General features: G+C 63.0%; 1 protein-coding gene and 1 long non-coding RNA gene across 5 annotated transcripts; both read left to right on the plus strand.

Annotated features, from left to right (window-relative positions):
* The first annotated feature begins 894 nt into the window (after window positions 1–894).
* Window positions 895–1248, plus strand: LOC122459137. Its single transcript, XR_006279616.1, has 2 exons — window positions 895–1011; window positions 1143–1248. It is a non-coding gene; the product is annotated as an uncharacterized LOC122459137 (long non-coding RNA).
* Window positions 1249–2281: 1033 nt separating this feature from the next.
* On the plus strand, window positions 2282–13279 carry DNAJC5G (DnaJ heat shock protein family (Hsp40) member C5 gamma). Of its 4 annotated transcripts, none has more exons than XM_038397108.2 (6): window positions 2282–2525; window positions 5582–5717; window positions 6662–6780; window positions 7121–7360; window positions 10389–10542; window positions 12278–13279. In XM_038397108.2, the coding sequence occupies exons 2-6, from the start codon at window positions 5690–5692 to the stop codon at window positions 12364–12366; spliced, it is 630 nt and encodes a 209-aa protein (XP_038253036.1). In that variant the 5' UTR covers window positions 2282–2525; window positions 5582–5689; the 3' UTR covers window positions 12367–13279. The 4 variants fall into 4 exon arrangements, with proteins under 4 accessions (XP_038253036.1, XP_043365870.1, XP_043365869.1 ...); XM_043509935.1 differs by lacking the exon at window positions 2282–2525 and adding an exon at window positions 5105–5394 and having other exon boundaries at window positions 5617–5717; XM_043509934.1 differs by lacking the exon at window positions 2282–2525 and adding an exon at window positions 5433–5527 and having other exon boundaries at window positions 5617–5717.
* The last annotated feature ends 3218 nt before the right edge of the window (window positions 13280–16497 follow it).

A 16497-nucleotide genomic window follows, 5' to 3' on the forward strand; every position in this document is an offset into this window, starting at 1 on the left:
GTGGGCAGGGGTGCTGGGGCTGTCTGGGTCCCACCCCTTGGGTCCACGGGCCAGGTGGGGGCTGGCAGTGGGCAGGATGGTTGCTGGGCTGTCTGGGTCCCCCCCCTTGGGTCACGGGCAGGGGGGGGCTGGCAGTGGCAGGCTGGTTGCTGGGCTGTCTGTGACCCCCCCCTTAGGTCACGGGCAGGTGGGGCTGGCAGTGGGCAAGGCTGGTTACTGGGGCTGTCTGTGCCCCCCTCTTAGGTCATGGGCAGGTGGGTGCTGGGCTGTCTGTGCCCCCCCTTGGCTCACAGCCAGGGGGGCGCTGGCAGCGGGCAGGCTGGTTGCTGGGCTGTCTGGGTCCCCCCCTTAGGTCACGGGCAGGTGGGGGCTGGCAGTGGGCAGGCTGGTTGCTGGGCTGTCTGTGCCCCCCCCTTGGGTCACGGGTAGGTGGGGGCTAGCAGTGGGCAGGCTGGTTGCTGGGCTGTCTGTGCCCCCCCTTAGGTCATGGGCAGGTGGGGGCTGGCAGCGGCCAGGCTCGTTGCTGGGCTGTCTGTGCCCCCCCCTTAGGTCACGGGCAGGTGGGGGCTGGCAGCGGGCAGGCTGGTTGCTGGGCTGTCTGGGTCCCCCCCTTAGGTCACGGCCAGGTGGGGGGCTGGCAGTGGGCAGGCTGGTTGCTGGGCTGTCTGTGCCCCCCCCTTAGGTCATGGGCAGGTGGGGGCTGGCAGCGGGCAGGCTGGTTGCTGGGCTGTCTGTGTCCCCCCCTGGGGTCACGGGCAGGTGGGGGCTGGCAGTGGGCAGGCTGGTTGCTGGGCTGTCTGTGTCCCCCCCTGGGGTCACGGGCAGGTGGGGGCTGGCAGTGGGCAGGCTGGTTGCTGGGCTGTCTGTGCCCCCCCTGGGGTCACGGGCAGGTGGGGGCTGGCAGTGGGCAGGCTGGTTGCTGGGCTGTCTGGGTCCCCCCCTTGGGTCACGGGCAGGTGGGGGCTGGCAGTGGGCAGGCTGGTTGCTGGGCTGTCTGTGCCCCCCCCTTAGGTCACAGGCAGGTGGGGGCTGGCAGTGGGCAGGCTGGTTGCTGGGCTGTCTGTGCCCCCCCATTGGGTCACGGGTAGGTGGGGGCTAGCAGTGGGCAGGCTGGTTGCTGGGCTGTCTGGGCCCCCCCTTAGGTCACGGGCAGGTGCGGGCTGGCAGTGGGCAGGCTGGTTGCTGGGCTGTCTGTGCCCCCCCCTTAGGTCACGGGCAGGTGGGGGCTGGCAGTTGGCAGGCTGGTTGCTGGGCTGTCTGGGTCCCCCCCTTGGGTCACGGGCAGGTGGGGGCTGGCAGTGGGCAGGCTGGTTGCTGGGCTGTCTGGGTCCCCCCCTTGGGTCACGGGCAGGTGGGGGCTGGCAGTGGGCAGGCTGGTTGCTGGGCTGTCTGTGCCCCCCCCTTAGGTCACGGGCAGGTGGGGGCTGGCAGTGGGCAGGCTGGTTACTGGGCTGTCTGTGCCCCCCTCTTAGGTCATGGGCAGGTGGGTGCTGGGCTGTCTGTGCCCCCCCTTGGCTCACGGCCAGGGGGGCGCTGGCAGCGGGCAGGCTGGTTGCTGGGCTGTCTGGGTCCCCCCCTTAGGTCACGGGCAGGTGGGGGCTGGCAGTGGGCAGGCTGGTTGCTGGGCTGTCTGTGCCCCCCGCTTGGGTCACGGGTAGGTGGGGGCTAGCAGTGGGCAGGCTGGTTGCTGGGCTGTCTGTGCCCCCCCCTTAGGTCACGGGCAGGTGGGGGCTGGCAGTGGGCAGGCTGGTTGCTGGGCTGTCTGTGCCCCCCCCTTAGGTCACGGGCAGGTGGGGGCTGGCAGTGGGCAGGCTGGTTGCTGGGCTGTCTGTGCCCCCCCCCTTGGGTCACGGGCAGGTGGGGGCTAGCAGTGGGCAGGCTGGTTGCTGAGCTGTCTGTGCCCCCCCCTTAGGTCACGGGCAGGTGGGGGCTGGCAGTGGGCAGGCTGGTTGCTGGGCTGTCTGTGCCCCCCCCTTGGGTCACGGGTAGGTGGGGGCTAGCAGTGGGCAGGCTGGTTGCTGGGCTGTCTGGGCCCCCCCTTAGGTCACGGGCAGGTGGGGGCTGGCAGTGGGCAGGCTGGTTGCTGGGCTGTCTGTGTCCCCCCCTTGGGTCACGGGCAGGTGGGGGCTGGCAGTTGGCAGGCTGGTTGCTGGGCTGTCTGGGTCCCCCCCTTGGGTCACGGGCAGGTGGGGGCTGGCAGTGGGCAGGCTGGTTGCTGGGCTGTCTGTGCCCCCCCCCCTTAGGTCACGGGCAGGTGGGGGCTGGCAGTGGGCAGGCTGGTTGCTGGGCTGTCTGTGTCCCCCCCTGGGGTCACGGGCAGGTGGGGGCTGGCAGTGGGCAGGCTGGTTGCTGGGCTGTCTGTGTCCCCCCCCTTGGGTCATGGCCAGGTGGGGGCTAGCAGTGGGCAGGCTGGTTGCTGGGCTGTCTGTGCCCCCCCCTTAGGTCACGGGCAGGTGGGGGCTGGCAGTGGGCAGGCTGGTTACTGGGCTGTCTGTGTCCCCCCCTTGGGTCACGGCCAGGTGGGGGCTAGCAGTGGGCAGGCTGGTTGCTGGGCTGTCTGTGCCCCCCCCCTTAGGTCAGGGGCAGGTGGGGGCTGGCAGTGGACAGGCTGGTTGCTGGGCTGTCTGGGCCCCCCCCTTTAGGTCACGGGCAGGTGGGGGCTGGCAGTGGGCAGGCTGGTTGCTGCGCTGTCTGTGTCCCCCCCTGGGGTCACAGGCAGGTGGGGGCTGGCAGTGGGCAGGCTGGTTACTGGGCTGTCTGTGCCCCCCCTTAGGTCACGGGTAGGTGGGGGCTGGCAGCGGGCAGGCTGGTTGCTGGGCTGTCTGTGCCCCCCCCCTTAGGTCAGGGGCAGGTGGGGGCTGGCAGTGGACAGGCTGGTTGCTGGGCTGTCTGTGCCCCCCCCTTAGGTCAAGGGCAGGTGGGGGCTGGCAGTGGGCAGGCTGGTTGCTGGGCTGTCTGTGCCCCCCCCTTAGGTTACGGCCAGGGGGGCGCTGGCAGTGGGCAGGCTGGTTGCTGGGCTGTCTGTGCCCCCCCCCCTTAGGTCATGGTCAGGTGGGGGCTGGCAGTGGACAGGCTGGTTGCTGGGCTGTCTGGGTCCCCCCCTTAGGTCACGGGCAGGTGGGGGCTGGCAGTGGGCAGGCTGGTTGCTGGGCTGTCTGTGCCCCCCCCCTTGGGTCATGGGCAGGTGGGGGCTGGCAGGGGGCAGGCTGGTTGCTGGGCTGTCTGTGCCCCCCCTTAGGACACAGGCAGGTGGGGGCTGGCAGTGGGCAGGCTGGTTGTTGGGCTGTCTGGGCCCCCCCTTGGCTCACGGCCAGGGGGGCGCTGGCAGCGGGCAGGCTGGTTGCTGCGCTGTCTGGGCCCCCCCTTAGGTCACGGGCAGGTGGGGGCTGGCAGTGGGCAGGCTGGTTACTGGGCTGTCTGTGCCCCCCCCTTAGGTCACGGGCAGGTGGGGGCTGGCAGTGGGCAGGCTGGTTGCTGGTCTGTCTGTGCCCCCCCTTAGGTCACGGGTAGGTGGGGGCTGGCAGCGGGCAGGCTGGTTGCTGGGCTGTCTGTGCCCCCCCCCTTAGGTCAGGGGCAGGTGGGGGCTGGCAGTGGACAGGCTGGTTGCTGGGCTGTCTGTGCCCCCCCCTTAGGTCAGGGGCAGGTGGGGGCTGGCAGTGGACAGGCTGGTTGCTGGGCTGTCTGTGCCCCCCCCTTAGGTCAAGGGCAGGTGGGGGCTGGCAGTGGGCAGGCTGGTTGCTGGGCTGTCTGTGCCCCCCCCCTTAGGTCACGGCCAGGGGGGCGCTGGCAGTGGGCAGGCTGGTTGCTGGGCTGTCTGTGCCCCCCCCCCTTAGGTCATGGTCAGGTGGGGGCTGGCAGTGGACAGGCTGGTTGGTGGGCTGTCTGGGTCCCCCCCTTAGGTCACGGGCAGGTGGGGGCTGGCAGTGGGCAGGCTGGTTGCTGGGCTGTCTGTGCCCCCCCCTTGGGTCATGGGCAGGTGGGGGCTGGCAGGGGGCTGGCTGGTTGCTGGGCTGTCTGTGCCCCCCCTTAGGTCACGGGCAGGTGGGGGCTGGCAGTGGGCAGGCTGGTTGCTGGGCTGTCTGGGCCCCCCCTTGGCTCACGGCCAGGGGGGCGCTGGCAGCGGGCAGGCTGGTTGCTGCGCTGTCTGGGCCCCCCCTTAGGTCACGGGCAGGTGGGGGCTGGCAGTGGGCAGGCTGGTTACTGGGCTGTCTGTGTCCCCCCCTGGGGTCACAGGCAGGTGGGGGCTGGCAGTGGGCAGGCTGGTTGCTGGGCTGTCTGTGTCCCCCCCTTGGGTCACGGGCAGGTGGGTGCTGGCAGTGGGCAGGCTGGTTGCTGGGCTGTCTGTGCCCCCCCCCTTAGGTCAGGGGCAGGTGGGGGCTGGCAGTGGACAGGCTGGTTGCTGGGCTGTCTGTGCCCCCCCCTTAGGTCACGGGCAGGTGGGGGCTGGCAGTGGGCAGGCTGGTTGCTGGTCTGTCTGTGCCCCCCCCTTAGGTCACGGGTAGGTGGGGGCTGGCAGCGGGCAGGCTGGTTGCTGGGCTGTCTGTGCCCCCCCCCTTAGGTCAGGGGCAGGTGGGGGCTGGCAGTGGACAGGCTGGTTGCTGGGCTGTCTGTGCCCCCCCCTTAGGTCAGGGGCAGGTGGGGGCTGGCAGTGGACAGGCTGGTTGCTGGGCTGTCTGTGCCCCCCCCTTAGGTCAAGGGCAGGTGGGGGCTGGCAGTGGGCAGGCTGGTTGCTGGGCTGTCTGTGCCCCCCCCTTAGGTCACGGCCAGGGGGGCGCTGGCAGTGGGCAGGCTGGTTGCTGGGCTGTCTGTGCCCCCCCCCCTTAGGTCATGGTCAGGTGGGGGCTGGCAGTGGACAGGCTGGTTGGTGGGCTGTCTGGGTCCCCCCCTTAGGTCACGGGCAGGTGGGGGCTGGCAGTGGGCAGGCTGGTTGCTGGGCTGTCTGTGCCCCCCCCTTGGGTCATGGGCAGGTGGGGGCTGGCAGGGGGCTGGCTGGTTGCTGGGCTGTCTGTGCCCCCCCTTAGGTCACGGGCAGGTGGGGGCTGGCAGGGGGCAGGCTGGTTGCTGGGCTGTCTGTGCCCCCCCTTAGGACACGGGCAGGTGGGGGCTGGCAGTGGGCAGGCTGGTTGCTGGGCTGTCTGGGCCCCCCCTTGGCTCACGGCCAGGGGGGCGCTGGCAGCGGGCAGGCTGGTTGCTGCGCTGTCTGGGCCCCCCCTTAGGTCACGGGCAGGTGGGGGCTGGCAGTGGGCAGGCTGGTTACTGGGCTGTCTGTGTCCCCCCCTGGGGTCACAGGCAGGTGGGGGCTGGCAGTGGGCAGGCTGGTTGCTGGGCTGTCTGTGTCCCCCCCTTGGGTCACGGGCAGGTGGGGCTGGCAGTGGGCAGGCTGGTTGCTGGGCTGTCTGGGTCCCCCCCTTAGGTCACAGGCAGGTGGGTGCTAGCAGTGGGCAGGCTGGTTGCTGGGCTGTCTGTGTCCCCCCCCTTGGGTCACGGGCAGGTGGGTGCTGGCAGTGGGCAGGCTGGTTGCTGGGCTGTCTGTGTCCCCCCCCCCTTGGGTCACGGCCAGGTGGGGGCTGGCAGTGGGCAGGCTGGTTGCTGGGCTGTCTGTGCCCCCCCCCTCGGGTCTCTCTGTCTCTCCTCCTTGTCTGGCCAGTTCTTGCACTGCCTTGTTTCACTTCCTCATTCCTGCTGCCGGATGAGCCTGGATTCACGCTCCTGGCTTGGTAAGTGCTGTGTCCTGGTCCCTGTCCTTCTGCTCTGGTCTCGGGCCCTTTCTGGGGGTGGGGCAGGGGAGCTTGCAGGGTGAGAGAAGCCCAGAGTTCTGACAAGCCGCAGAGAGAGGCTTTGGGGGTGTCTGTGTGGGGAGGTGCACGCCTTCAATGTCTCTGCAGTTAGCCCCCTCCTTGTGGGTGCATGGCTGGGAATGGGGCCGACTGCACTGGCATTTATCTGGGAGTACTCTGGTCCCTGGTTTGTGGGCCCTGTGGCCAGGAGGGGGCAGAGCGGTATGCCCACAGTGTGTTGGGCCTGCCCCAAGGGCATTGGTGCCCCAGGCCAAGGGGCAGTGATGGTGGCAGGCTTGCCCCAGGCTGCTGGGGGCCTGTGGTACTGGTGTGGCCTTGTCTCTGGTGTCCAGGGCTGCGTGTGGTATGGAGATGGGGAGGTTTGGTATGGAGGGAGCTGTAGGCATTGCTGGCCTGGTCTTCCCTCCTTGCTGGTGGGAGCCCCAGGCCCGGTCGGGGGTGCAGGGCCTGCTGGAAACCTGCTGTTCCCTGCTTCCTCGCTGGTATTGTGAGCGCTGGCTGTAGCGTGGGAGCCCTGGGCTTGGCCCTCTGCTGGGGAGCTGGCTTCTGCATGGTTCCATAATCACCCCGGGGGCTCTGCTGAGCGGGCCCTGTGATGGGAGGGGGATCCCCTGGGCAGCTGTGCCCCCCTTCCCAGCACACACAGCTGCTTGGATTGCCATGAGGAGATTGCCCTGCAGTGGGTGACAGGATCCTGGCCAGCACAGGCCCCGCTGCTTGCTCTGGGGAGCTGGAATAGCTGTTGTGCCAGCCCTTGCACCCAGCTCCCCTTGTCCTCACTGGTCCTGCCCCACAAAGTGGTGACTGCAGCTTGCAGGGTGTGGGCATGGTGACTCTCACCCCCCATTCCCCCTCCAATACAGAGCAACATGGCGGAACCTGGCCGACCCCAGCGGAAAATGTCCCGGGCTGGGGAGAGTTTGTACAGAGTCCTGGGCCTGGAGAAGGGGGCTTCTTCAGAGGAGATCAAGAAGGCGTACAGGTAGGGAGCCCACCTGCTGGGCCCAGCGACCCCAGCCTCTCCCACGGGCCCCTTGTGGCTGCACCTCTGCTGCCGGATGTGCTAGGGCAGGGAGAGCCCAGCCAGCCATGCAGGCCAGTGCCTCTGCGCGCGTGCTTGGCTCTGGCCCTGGGTCTGGAGAGGCATGCGCACCCTGGAACTCCTGTGAGGGAGAGATCACACCATTCTCTCCCAAGAGTTCTCCTGCCCCCAGCATGGGGTAGGGTCATACCAAGTAGCTGAGGGCCTCCCAGGGAAAAGGGAGGGAGGATTCTCTGGTGCCTCCCTGAGATCTTGGGGGTGACTTGGGACGTCTCCTCAGCCCTGCCGCTTCCCTGCACCATGCAGGAAACTAGCCCTGAAGTACCACCCGGATAAGAACCCTGAGAATCCCGAGGCAGTGGAGAAGTTCAAGGAGATCAACAATGCGAATGCGACACTGAACGATGAGAACAAGCGGAAGATCTACGACGAATATGGCTCTATGGGGCTCTACGTGGCTGAGCAGTTTGGCGAGGAGAGCATCAAGTACTACTTCCTCATGTCCAAGTGGTGGTTCAAGGTGAGTGCCCACTGCCTGCTGGGCACAGCCCCCTCCCACCCATTCTCTGCGCCTGTCAGGCTCCTCCGGGGCACTCCCAGTGCTGGCTGCCCCAGCCATGTGGCTCAGGCTGCCAGGTGGTGTGACGTGGAGAGGTCTCCTGGGCTCTGGGTATAACGGAGGTGTGTGCAGTACCCAGGCCCTGAGCCACCCATTGTGGCCGAGGTGGGAATTCACAGTCAGTCTGAACGTTGGTGTAAATGGGGCAGGATCTGAGGTTAAACTAAGGAAAGAACAAGAATTACATAGACAAGTTAGGTGTCTCCAAGTCGGCAGGGTCTGATGAAATACATCCTAGAATACTTAAGGAACTGGCTGAAGAGATCTCTGGGCCATTAGTGATTATCTTTGAGAACTCCTGGAGGCCGGGAGAGATCCTAGAGGACTGGCAAAGGGCAAATATAGCCCTTATCACTAAAGGGGATAAAGACAAACCAGGGGATTACAGACCAGTCAGTTTAACTTTGGTACCTGGGAAAGATAATGGAGCAAATACTCAAACAATGTATTTGTAAAGACTTGCAAGATGAGAAGGTGATAAGAAACAGTGAACAGCACAGTTTCAGAGTAGCAGCCGTGTTAGTCTGTATTCGCAAAAAGAAAAGGAGTACTTGTGTCACCTTAGAGACTAACAAATTTATTAGAGCATAAGCTTTCGTGAGCTACAGCTCACTTCATCGGATGCATTCGGTGGAAAAAACAGGGGAGATTGATATACACACACAGAGAACATGAAACAATGGGTTTATCATACACACTGTAAGGAGAGTGATCACTTAAGATAAGCCATCACCAGCGGGGGGGGGGGGGGAGGAAAACCTTTCATGGTGACAAGCAAGGTAGGCTAATTCCAGCAGTTAACAAGAATATCAGAGGAACAGTGGGGGGTGGGGTGGGAGGGAGAAATAACATGGGGAAATAGTTTTACTTTGTGTAATGACTCATCCACTCCCAGTCTCTATTCAAGCCTAAGTTAATTGTATCCAGTTTGCAAATCAATTCCAATTCAGCAGTCTCTCGTTGGAGTCTGTTTTTGAAGTTTTTTTGTTGAAGTATAGCCACTCTTAGGTCTGTGATCGAGTGACCAGAGAGACTGAAGTGTTCTCCAACTGGTTTTTTGAATGTTATAATTCTTGACGTCTGATTTGTGTCCATTTATTCTTTTACATAGAGAATGTCCAATTTGACCAATGTACATGGCAGGGGGCATTGCTGGCACATGATGGCATATATCACATTGGTAAATGCGCAGGTGAATGAGCCTCTGATAGTGTGGCTGATGTGATTAGGCCCTATGATGGTGTCCCCTGAATAGATATGTGGACAGAGTTGGCAACGGGCTTTGTTGCAAGGATAGGTTCCTGGGTTAGTGGTTCTGTTGTGTGGTGTGTGGTTGCTGGTGAGTATTTGCTTCAGATTGGGGGGCTGTCTGTAAGCAAGGACTGGTCTGTCTCCCAAGATCTGTGAGAGTGATGGGTCGTCCTTCAGGATAGGTTGTAGATCCTTGATGATGCGTTGGAGAGGTTTTAGTTGAACAGCACAGCGTCGAGCAAATCTTGTCAAACCAACCTAATATCCTCCTTTGACAGGGTAACAAGCCTTGTGGATGGGGGAAGTGGTGATAAAAGCCTTACTGATGTTGAGATATGATACTGTCTCAAGTGAAAAGAACAGGAGTACTTGTGGCACCATAGAGACTAACAAGTTTATTTGAGCATAAGCTTTCGTGAGTTACAGCTCACTTCATCAGATGCATCCCATGCAGTGAGCTGTAGCTCACGAAAACTTATGCTCAAATAAATTTTAGTTTCTAAGGTGCCACAAGTCCTCCTGTTCTTTTTGTGGTTACAGACTAACACAGCTGCTACTCTGAAACCTGTCTCAAGTGACTGTCTCATAAACAAACTAGGGAAATGTAACCTAGATGAACCTACTGTAAGGTGGGTGCAAAACTGTTCCCAGAGTGTAGTTATTGGTGGTTCACAGTCAAGCTAGAGGGCATAACAAGTGGGGTCCTGCAGGGATCTATCATAGGGCTACTTCTATTCGGGCTACTTCATAGGGCTATTTCATAGGGCTACTTCATCAGTGGTTTAGATAATGGCACAGAGAGTACACTTACAATGTTTGCAGACGATATCAAGCTGGGAGGGGTTGCAAGTGATTTGGAGGACAGGATTAAAATTCAAACTGATCTGGACAAACTGGAGAAATGGTATGCAGTAAATAGGATAAAATTCAACAAGGACAAATGCAAAGTACTCCACTTCGGGAAGGAACAATCAGTTGCACACATACAAAGTGGGAAATGACGGCCTAGGAAGGAGTACTGTGGAAAGGGATCTGGGGGTCATAGTGGACACAAACTAAATATGAGTGAACAGCGTAACAGTGTTGCAAAAAAAGCAAACATCATTCTGGGATGTATTAGCAGGAGCATTGGAAGCAAGACAGGAGAATTAATTCTTCTCTACTCCACGCTGATTAGGCCTCAGCTGGAGTATTGTGTCCAGTTCTGGGCGCCACAATTCAGGAAAGATGTGGACAAATTGGAGAAAGTCCAGGGAAGATCAATAAAAAAAAAGGTTAAAAGTCTGGAAAACGTGACCTTCCAGGGAGAACTGAAAAACGGGTTTGTTTAGTGTGGCGAAGAGAAGATGGGGGTGGGTGGGGGGGAGAGATAAGTCTTCAGCTGCACAAACGGTTTTTGCAAAGAGGAGGGAGGTAAATTATCTTCCTTAGCCCCAAAGAAGCAATGGGCTTGAATTGCAGCAAGGGCAGCGTAGGCTGGACTCCAGGGAAAGCGTCTGGTCCGGGTGGTGAAGCAGTGGAGCGAATTGTCCGGGGAGGCTGTGGAATCCCCGTCGCTGGAGGGTTCCCAGAGCAGGCTGGTCGGGCAAGCCTTGGCCCTGCCTCGGCGCGGGGCACTGGGCTCGGGGACCCGTCGCAGCCCACGGATTCCATGCCCTGGCTGCTCCTTCCCATGCAGGCCTTGGCCGTGTGCTGCGGCATCTCCACCTGCTGCTGCTGCTGCTGCTGCTGCTGCTGCTGCTGCGGAAAGAGCCGCCCGCCCGAGGGCGCGGACTCCTGCAAGGGCCTCGACCCCGAGGGCCTGGAGGCGCGAGTCCAAGCTGAGGCCGAAGGTGAGGAGAGGCGCTGCCCTGCTGTGGGGGGAGCCGGCTCGGCCCCTGGCGTGCCCTTGGCCTGAGCTGCGCTCTCAGCGGGCAGGAGGGCGGTTGAGCCGGAGGTGGCGGGGGTTGGGGGGGCCCTGAGGCTGCAGGCACATGGCCAGCACCGGGGGTGGGCAGCACGGGGCAGTCAGTGGGTTTTGAAGGGGGTGGCTGGGCAGGTGACAGCAGGAGCTAGAGGAGGGGGCTGTACTGGGCTCCGGCCCAGGGTCCCAGCTCTGCCACGGCTTGCTGCGTACTCTGGGCAAGTCTCTCGCCCGCCCTGCCCCACGAGCCTGTGGCTGGCTTGGCTCGGCTCAGCCCACCCCGGCAGCTGTCACCAGGGAGGGGAGACCCGCAGTGCCTGTGCTGTGAATGGAGGAAAGTGGGGTCAGCCTGACACCCTGGGGTCCCCTCTGGGCTGGGGCAGTCTGTGCCAGGTGCCTGCAGAAGGGGCAGGGGCAGGCAGTGCTGGGCCCTAGTGCTCGGGGGGGTTGGGGAGGATTGTGCCGTCCTGCCCCCTGCAGGGAGGGACACAGCAGCCCATGTGGGAGCAGCCTGAGGTCAGTCCCTCCCACGGTGCGGGCCTGTGTGGGCAGGGTGCAGGGCAAAGCAGGCAACAGCCTGGATCCAGGCGCCCTGAGGGAGCTGAGCAACCCTGGGGCCTGCCCTGCTGCACCACCTGGCAGGCCCAGTCCTGCTCTTGCTCCTACTCATTGCAATTGGGGGGGCCCTGCCCTCTGGGATGGGGCTGAGCCCTCCCTGCTGTTGGCCCCTGCATGTGGGGGCGGGGGGGCTGATGTCCAGGAGGCCTAGTAACAGTGCTTTGAGTGGCCAGGAGGGGGGGCCCAGCACAAGGCAATTGTCTTCCCATGCTTGGGGCAAGGCCACCCTGGGACTTAGTTTCATAGATACTAAGGTCAGAAGGGACCATTCTGACTTGCCCCAGCACTCGCCAGCCTTGCGTCCCCCAGACCCTGCACTGCCACAGCCTCCCCCACCTGTGTGTCCCCGGGGCCCCAGGCAGGCGTGGAGGGAGACAGCAGGGAGTTGGGCACAGCTGCTATGCCTGTCGGCTGATGGGGTGCTCCTGGCATCCCCACACTTGCGGCCCTGCCCCTCTGGTGCCTGCTGTTGGTGGCCCTTTGTCACGGACCCTCAGGATTTGTGGTACATCCTGACTTTCACCAGCCCCCTGGAGGAGCCTTCCAGTGAGCCAGAGGAGCACTTGTCACCCCCAACCCACCCTCTGCTCCCAGCTCCCCAGCCCAGTCTCCCCCCCGCTTCCCCCTGGCCTGCCCAGCCCGGGCTCCCACAGTTCCCACTGGCTGGCCCAGCCTGGGCTTCCCCCAGCCCCCTCCTCCTCCTGGCCCTCCCAGCCTGGGCTCCCCCGCCAGCTCCCCGTGGCGAGCCCAGCCCTGGCTGTCAGTGCCCCACCATCTTTGCCCACAATGGTGGGCCAATAATAGCCATTTGGGCTGGCCAGGTCCACACCCTGCTCCGTGGCTCTTACCTCCCTGGGGCCTTCATCCTCTGCTTTTGGGTTTTTTCTCGGGCCCTGGAGCAGCTGGCCTGAGCCCTGAGCTCCCATCCCTCTGGCTGCCGGGTTCTGTGCCAAGCAGGCAGCCTGTTTTGGGGCTGGGGGGGATCCCGGTGGCAGTGGGGCTCTGAGATGCATGCCCTGCCCCTCACTGAGCCTGTTGCTCCTCAGATACCCAGACACCCATTGTGGTGCAGCCCCTGCCTGCAGCAGTGGGAGAGGAGCCGCTGCCAGACGCCAGCCTGAGGACTGACGCATGAGGCCTGCCTTGACCTGCCGACTGCCTGTCCCCTTGCCTGGACTTTGGGTGGGAACTCCACTGGAACTGCCACTGCCCGGGGTTCCTGCCCCCTGCGCTGGGCACAGCCAGGCCACCTGGCTGCGGCTCGAATCTCAGGTAAACTGGCCAACGCCTGTGGGGAGGCCGTTTGAGCCTCTGCCCGGGCACTGCAAGGACTCGCGCCTGCCCAAGGCTCCTTGTGCTGTGACTTCTCCAGCTGCTGCAGCCTGCTGACGGGCCAGGCTCCCTGTGCTGGCATTGCTGCACCAGGAACCTGAGACTGGAAACCCCTGGGCACACCCCCTGCATTGCTGCACAGCCCCCCTCCCTCCCTCAGCCAATCACTCACCAGCAGCACCAGCACCCGCCTGGCTTCTCCCCAGCCGGGACCCTCCCCCCCCCGAACCCAGTGTTTACAGCTGTGCGGACCCTGAACTCGCAGGGCCTTGGGCTGGGCGCTGCCCTCTGGGTCCTGGCCTGAGAAGCACACATCTGTGCCCCAGCCGCGCAGCCTGGAGGCAAATGAGACCAACCCCACTGTAACTAGCCCATGGAGATGGGGCAGCTGCAGGCTGAGCCTGCCAGGCACCCTGCTGCTTCCAGGGCCCTGTCCCTTCCCTGTGTCGGGTGCCAAACACAGCTCTCTAGGCAGGTCGTGGTCCTGGCAGGCAGCACACTCACTGCCTGCTTGCTCTGTGGCCTGCTGCCCCTCTGGGGGTAGCACCCCCTCCCCCAGTGCTCCTGTCCTGGCCTCCAGGCAGAGCCTCAGTCACTGTGTCTGAGCCTCGTTGGTGTCCCTGCTGGGGCCCACTGGAGCGGTGTGTCAGGGGAGTAAAGGAACCTGTTGTCTGGCCTTGATGGCACCATTAAAGGCTGCTGCGGGCTTGTCTCTCGCTGTGGTCTTTGCCCTGCCAGCACTGCTCTGAGTCCATGACTTGCACTTGTGCAGCCAGCTCCCTGCCCAGCCTTGCTCCAGGTTCTCTTTTCGGAAGCGTGTCCAGAGCCAGTCTGTGCGCGTCTCCTCTCGCCTGTGCTCCAGGACTGTCCCCAACACCCGGGGGACCCCAGTGGGCCTAGTGCTGTCGCATTGCTGCGTGTCCAGAGTCAGCAAAGGGTGCATGGTCACAACTGGGTCTGCACAGCTGGGCGGGGGCCTTTCCTGCTTCCCTACAGGGGCTGTCAGCTAGACAGTGAGGGACCAGAGAGGGGAAGGGACACGACTGGGCCTCAGTGGCTGTTGCCTGAGGCCACCTCCCTGGGAGCCGGGCGGAGCAGGGGCAGGGTTCTGTGCCTTGCCCTAGAGGCTGAATGGGCCATGGGGAGGGTAACAGGCCATTGGAATAACACCCTTCCCCCTCTAGGCTAGCAGCCGGAAGCTGCTCCCTGCACTGCAACTGCTCTGGAGGTTGGTGCACCCCCGCCCCCAAGTCCAGCTTCCTCCCCGGCATGGAGATTCACCTGGGGAAGACGCTGGCCCAGGCCTCTGCTCCCAAGGGAGTCTCTGTGAGTTGGAGCCACCAATGCTTGTCCCCCAGCTGCCTCCGGCTGCCCTCCCTCGGGGGCGCTGCGGCGGGAGGGGGCAGTGGGTCTAGGCTGCTGGGCCACAGACCACAGAAGGCTTCAGGGGTTGCAGTGTAAACAGAGCCTGCTTGGTGTGTCAAGGGTTAATTGTCTGTGTAGGCTGCCCTCTCTCCTGTCCTGTGGGCTGGAGTCAGCTGGCGGGTGGGGGTGCCAGAGTGTGGCTGGGCAGGGGCATCGCATCCCGCCTGTTCTCCAGCGCCACGGCTGGTGCTACGCCTGCCATTGCATGGGGCAGAGGTGCTATGGGGCTGTGCTCTGGGGGAGGGGCCAGCCAGTTTCACATGCTGGTAACAGAGACCAGGCAGGAACTGCCCAGCTCTGGGGCCAGGTGCTGACCCAGCCCTTTAACCAGGGCAGCTCTGTGTCACACAGGAGGGAGCCCCTCCCCTGACCCATAGGGCAGGCTGGTTGGCCTTTCTCTCTGCCAGGTGGCTCAACCTTCACCCTACAGCCATCCTCCCCCCCCACGCAGCTGGGCCCCATTCAATGGTACCGCATCAGCCCCTGGTGCTCCCCCATGAGGCCAGCCCCCAGTGGCGCCACGCCAACCTTGGGTCCCCAGTTCCTCAACGGCACCATGCCAGCCCCCTGCAACAAAGTGGGAATTTCTTGCAATGCTTTCCTGAAGGCCAAGCCCGGCGAGACTTCCTGGGCAGGAGGCTGCTGCCCCACAGGGGCCGGGGGGTTAAATGCTCCTAGGGCAGAGCAGGAGGGGTGTCACAGGCCTGTCGGGGTGTTAAGGCCAGGTTGACCCTGTCTCAGCTCAAGGGGGATCCAGCCAGACAGTGGGAGCCTCCAGTACTGAACAGGCTCCAACAGGTGGGGCTGGGGACTCTGCAGGGCTCGGTGGGAAGGAACCCGAGGCTGGGACAGGAGCTGGCCTTTGGTGAGACCTGGGGCTGCCTGGGATGGACAGACAGACGAGGTGCGGGAGGGAGCGAAAGTGGAGCCCGCAGCAGCTTGGCTGGCTGGATTGTCTCTTAACCTGAGGGCTCCCCATGCCGCGCCCCGGGACCGAGACCTGCTCTGGGGGAAAGGTTGCCTGGTGTCTCTGCAGGTACTGGTGGGCTCAGGGGTCCCTGCGGAGTGGCCGAGTCTCTCCCAGGTGTCTGGCTTAGTGGGACTTGCTGGGCAGAGCTATGGGCTGAGGCTCACCCGTGGGGAACAGTGAGACCCCGGGGGCTCTGGCCCACTGAAGGGTTCCTCCTTGAGACTGTTCCTGGGTTGGGGCCCGAGCCCTGACCCTGTGAGTCTGTGACACCCCCTCCCTAGGAAGAGCGTGGTGGAGGTGTGCAGGGAGCGGGGGAAGTGAAGCAAGGCGCAGCTGGTTGTGCGGCTGGAGAAGGCTGGTCAGACCCAGGCAGGGCTCTGAGAGAGCCCAAGGGCAATGAAGGCAGCAGCAGGGCATCCTCGTGCCCAATTCCCGTCTCTGGAGCTGCAGCGGAGGGAGGGAGGGAGCCCAGCAGAGCTCACAGGACAGGGAGCTGACTGAGACAATGGATGTACCAGGAAAAGCAGCCCCAGCATGTGGAGGAGCCCGAGGTCCCCTTGAGAGGTGAGTGGGGAGAGTCCATGGGAACCTACGGTGTACGAAGTGCCCAGTTTAAGGGAGGGTGGTACAGACTTTGGCCTTTGAGAAGGCTGCGCTTTGAGCCTGGTCCATCCTGTGGACTGGCCCAACTGTCTCACCCCCTCGCCCGATCCCTGGGCGATAGAGGTGCACAGCCAGATGGATGGTGTGGATACTCACAGGACAAGGTTTTGGCATGTGCAATGCCCAAGGGATTGATGTACATGGAAGCTACCATCCCAATGGGAGAATCTCTCCACACACGTTTTTACAAGCTGCTCGGGTTTGAGCAATGCCAGGATCTGTCCCGTGAGCTGAACCTGGGGCTAATGGGAAGCCAAAGGAGCTGCGCCATGCAGGCTGGTTGGCAGATGAGTTTGTGACCAGTGGATCTGGGTATGAAAAGAAACCCAAAGGGGACGAGGCTAAGCCTGGATCCTGGGAAATGAACCAGTGGGGGTCCCAGATGTGGGACTTGGGGAAAGGCAAAATGTAAGGGCAGTGTAACATTTGTGAGAAGAGTGGGCACAAGAGGAGGTGGAGGGGCACTCTGTTACCTGTTTGTGAGTCACTGACAATGCAAAGGAAAAGTCTCTTGAATGTCTTTGGTGCCAAGGGCGAACAGATACAGCACATGCTGGGCATTACTTGGTGTCTGCTGCAGACAGGAAACCAGCCCAGGCCTGCAGAGAGAGGGCAAGGACATGCTGGCTTAAGGGGTGACCTAGCTGTCCTCCAGCCCCTAGGCCTCGCCCGTGGTGCTGCTCCCCAAGAAGGACGGGTCGACCTGGTTCTGTGTGGACTCTCGGAAGTTCAATGCCATTACTGTGTCCAATGTCTACCCCATTCCTAGGACTGATGAGACCCTTGACAAGTTGCGGGGGGAGAGGGGGGGGACCTGGTACCTCACTACCACGGATCTCACCAAAGGCTACTGGCCAGTGCCTTTGGACCCAAAAG

The sequence above is a fragment of the Dermochelys coriacea genome, chromosome 3 (genome assembly GCF_009764565.3).
Source record: "Dermochelys coriacea isolate rDerCor1 chromosome 3, rDerCor1.pri.v4, whole genome shotgun sequence".
Taxonomy (NCBI): domain Eukaryota; kingdom Metazoa; phylum Chordata; order Testudines; family Dermochelyidae; genus Dermochelys; species Dermochelys coriacea.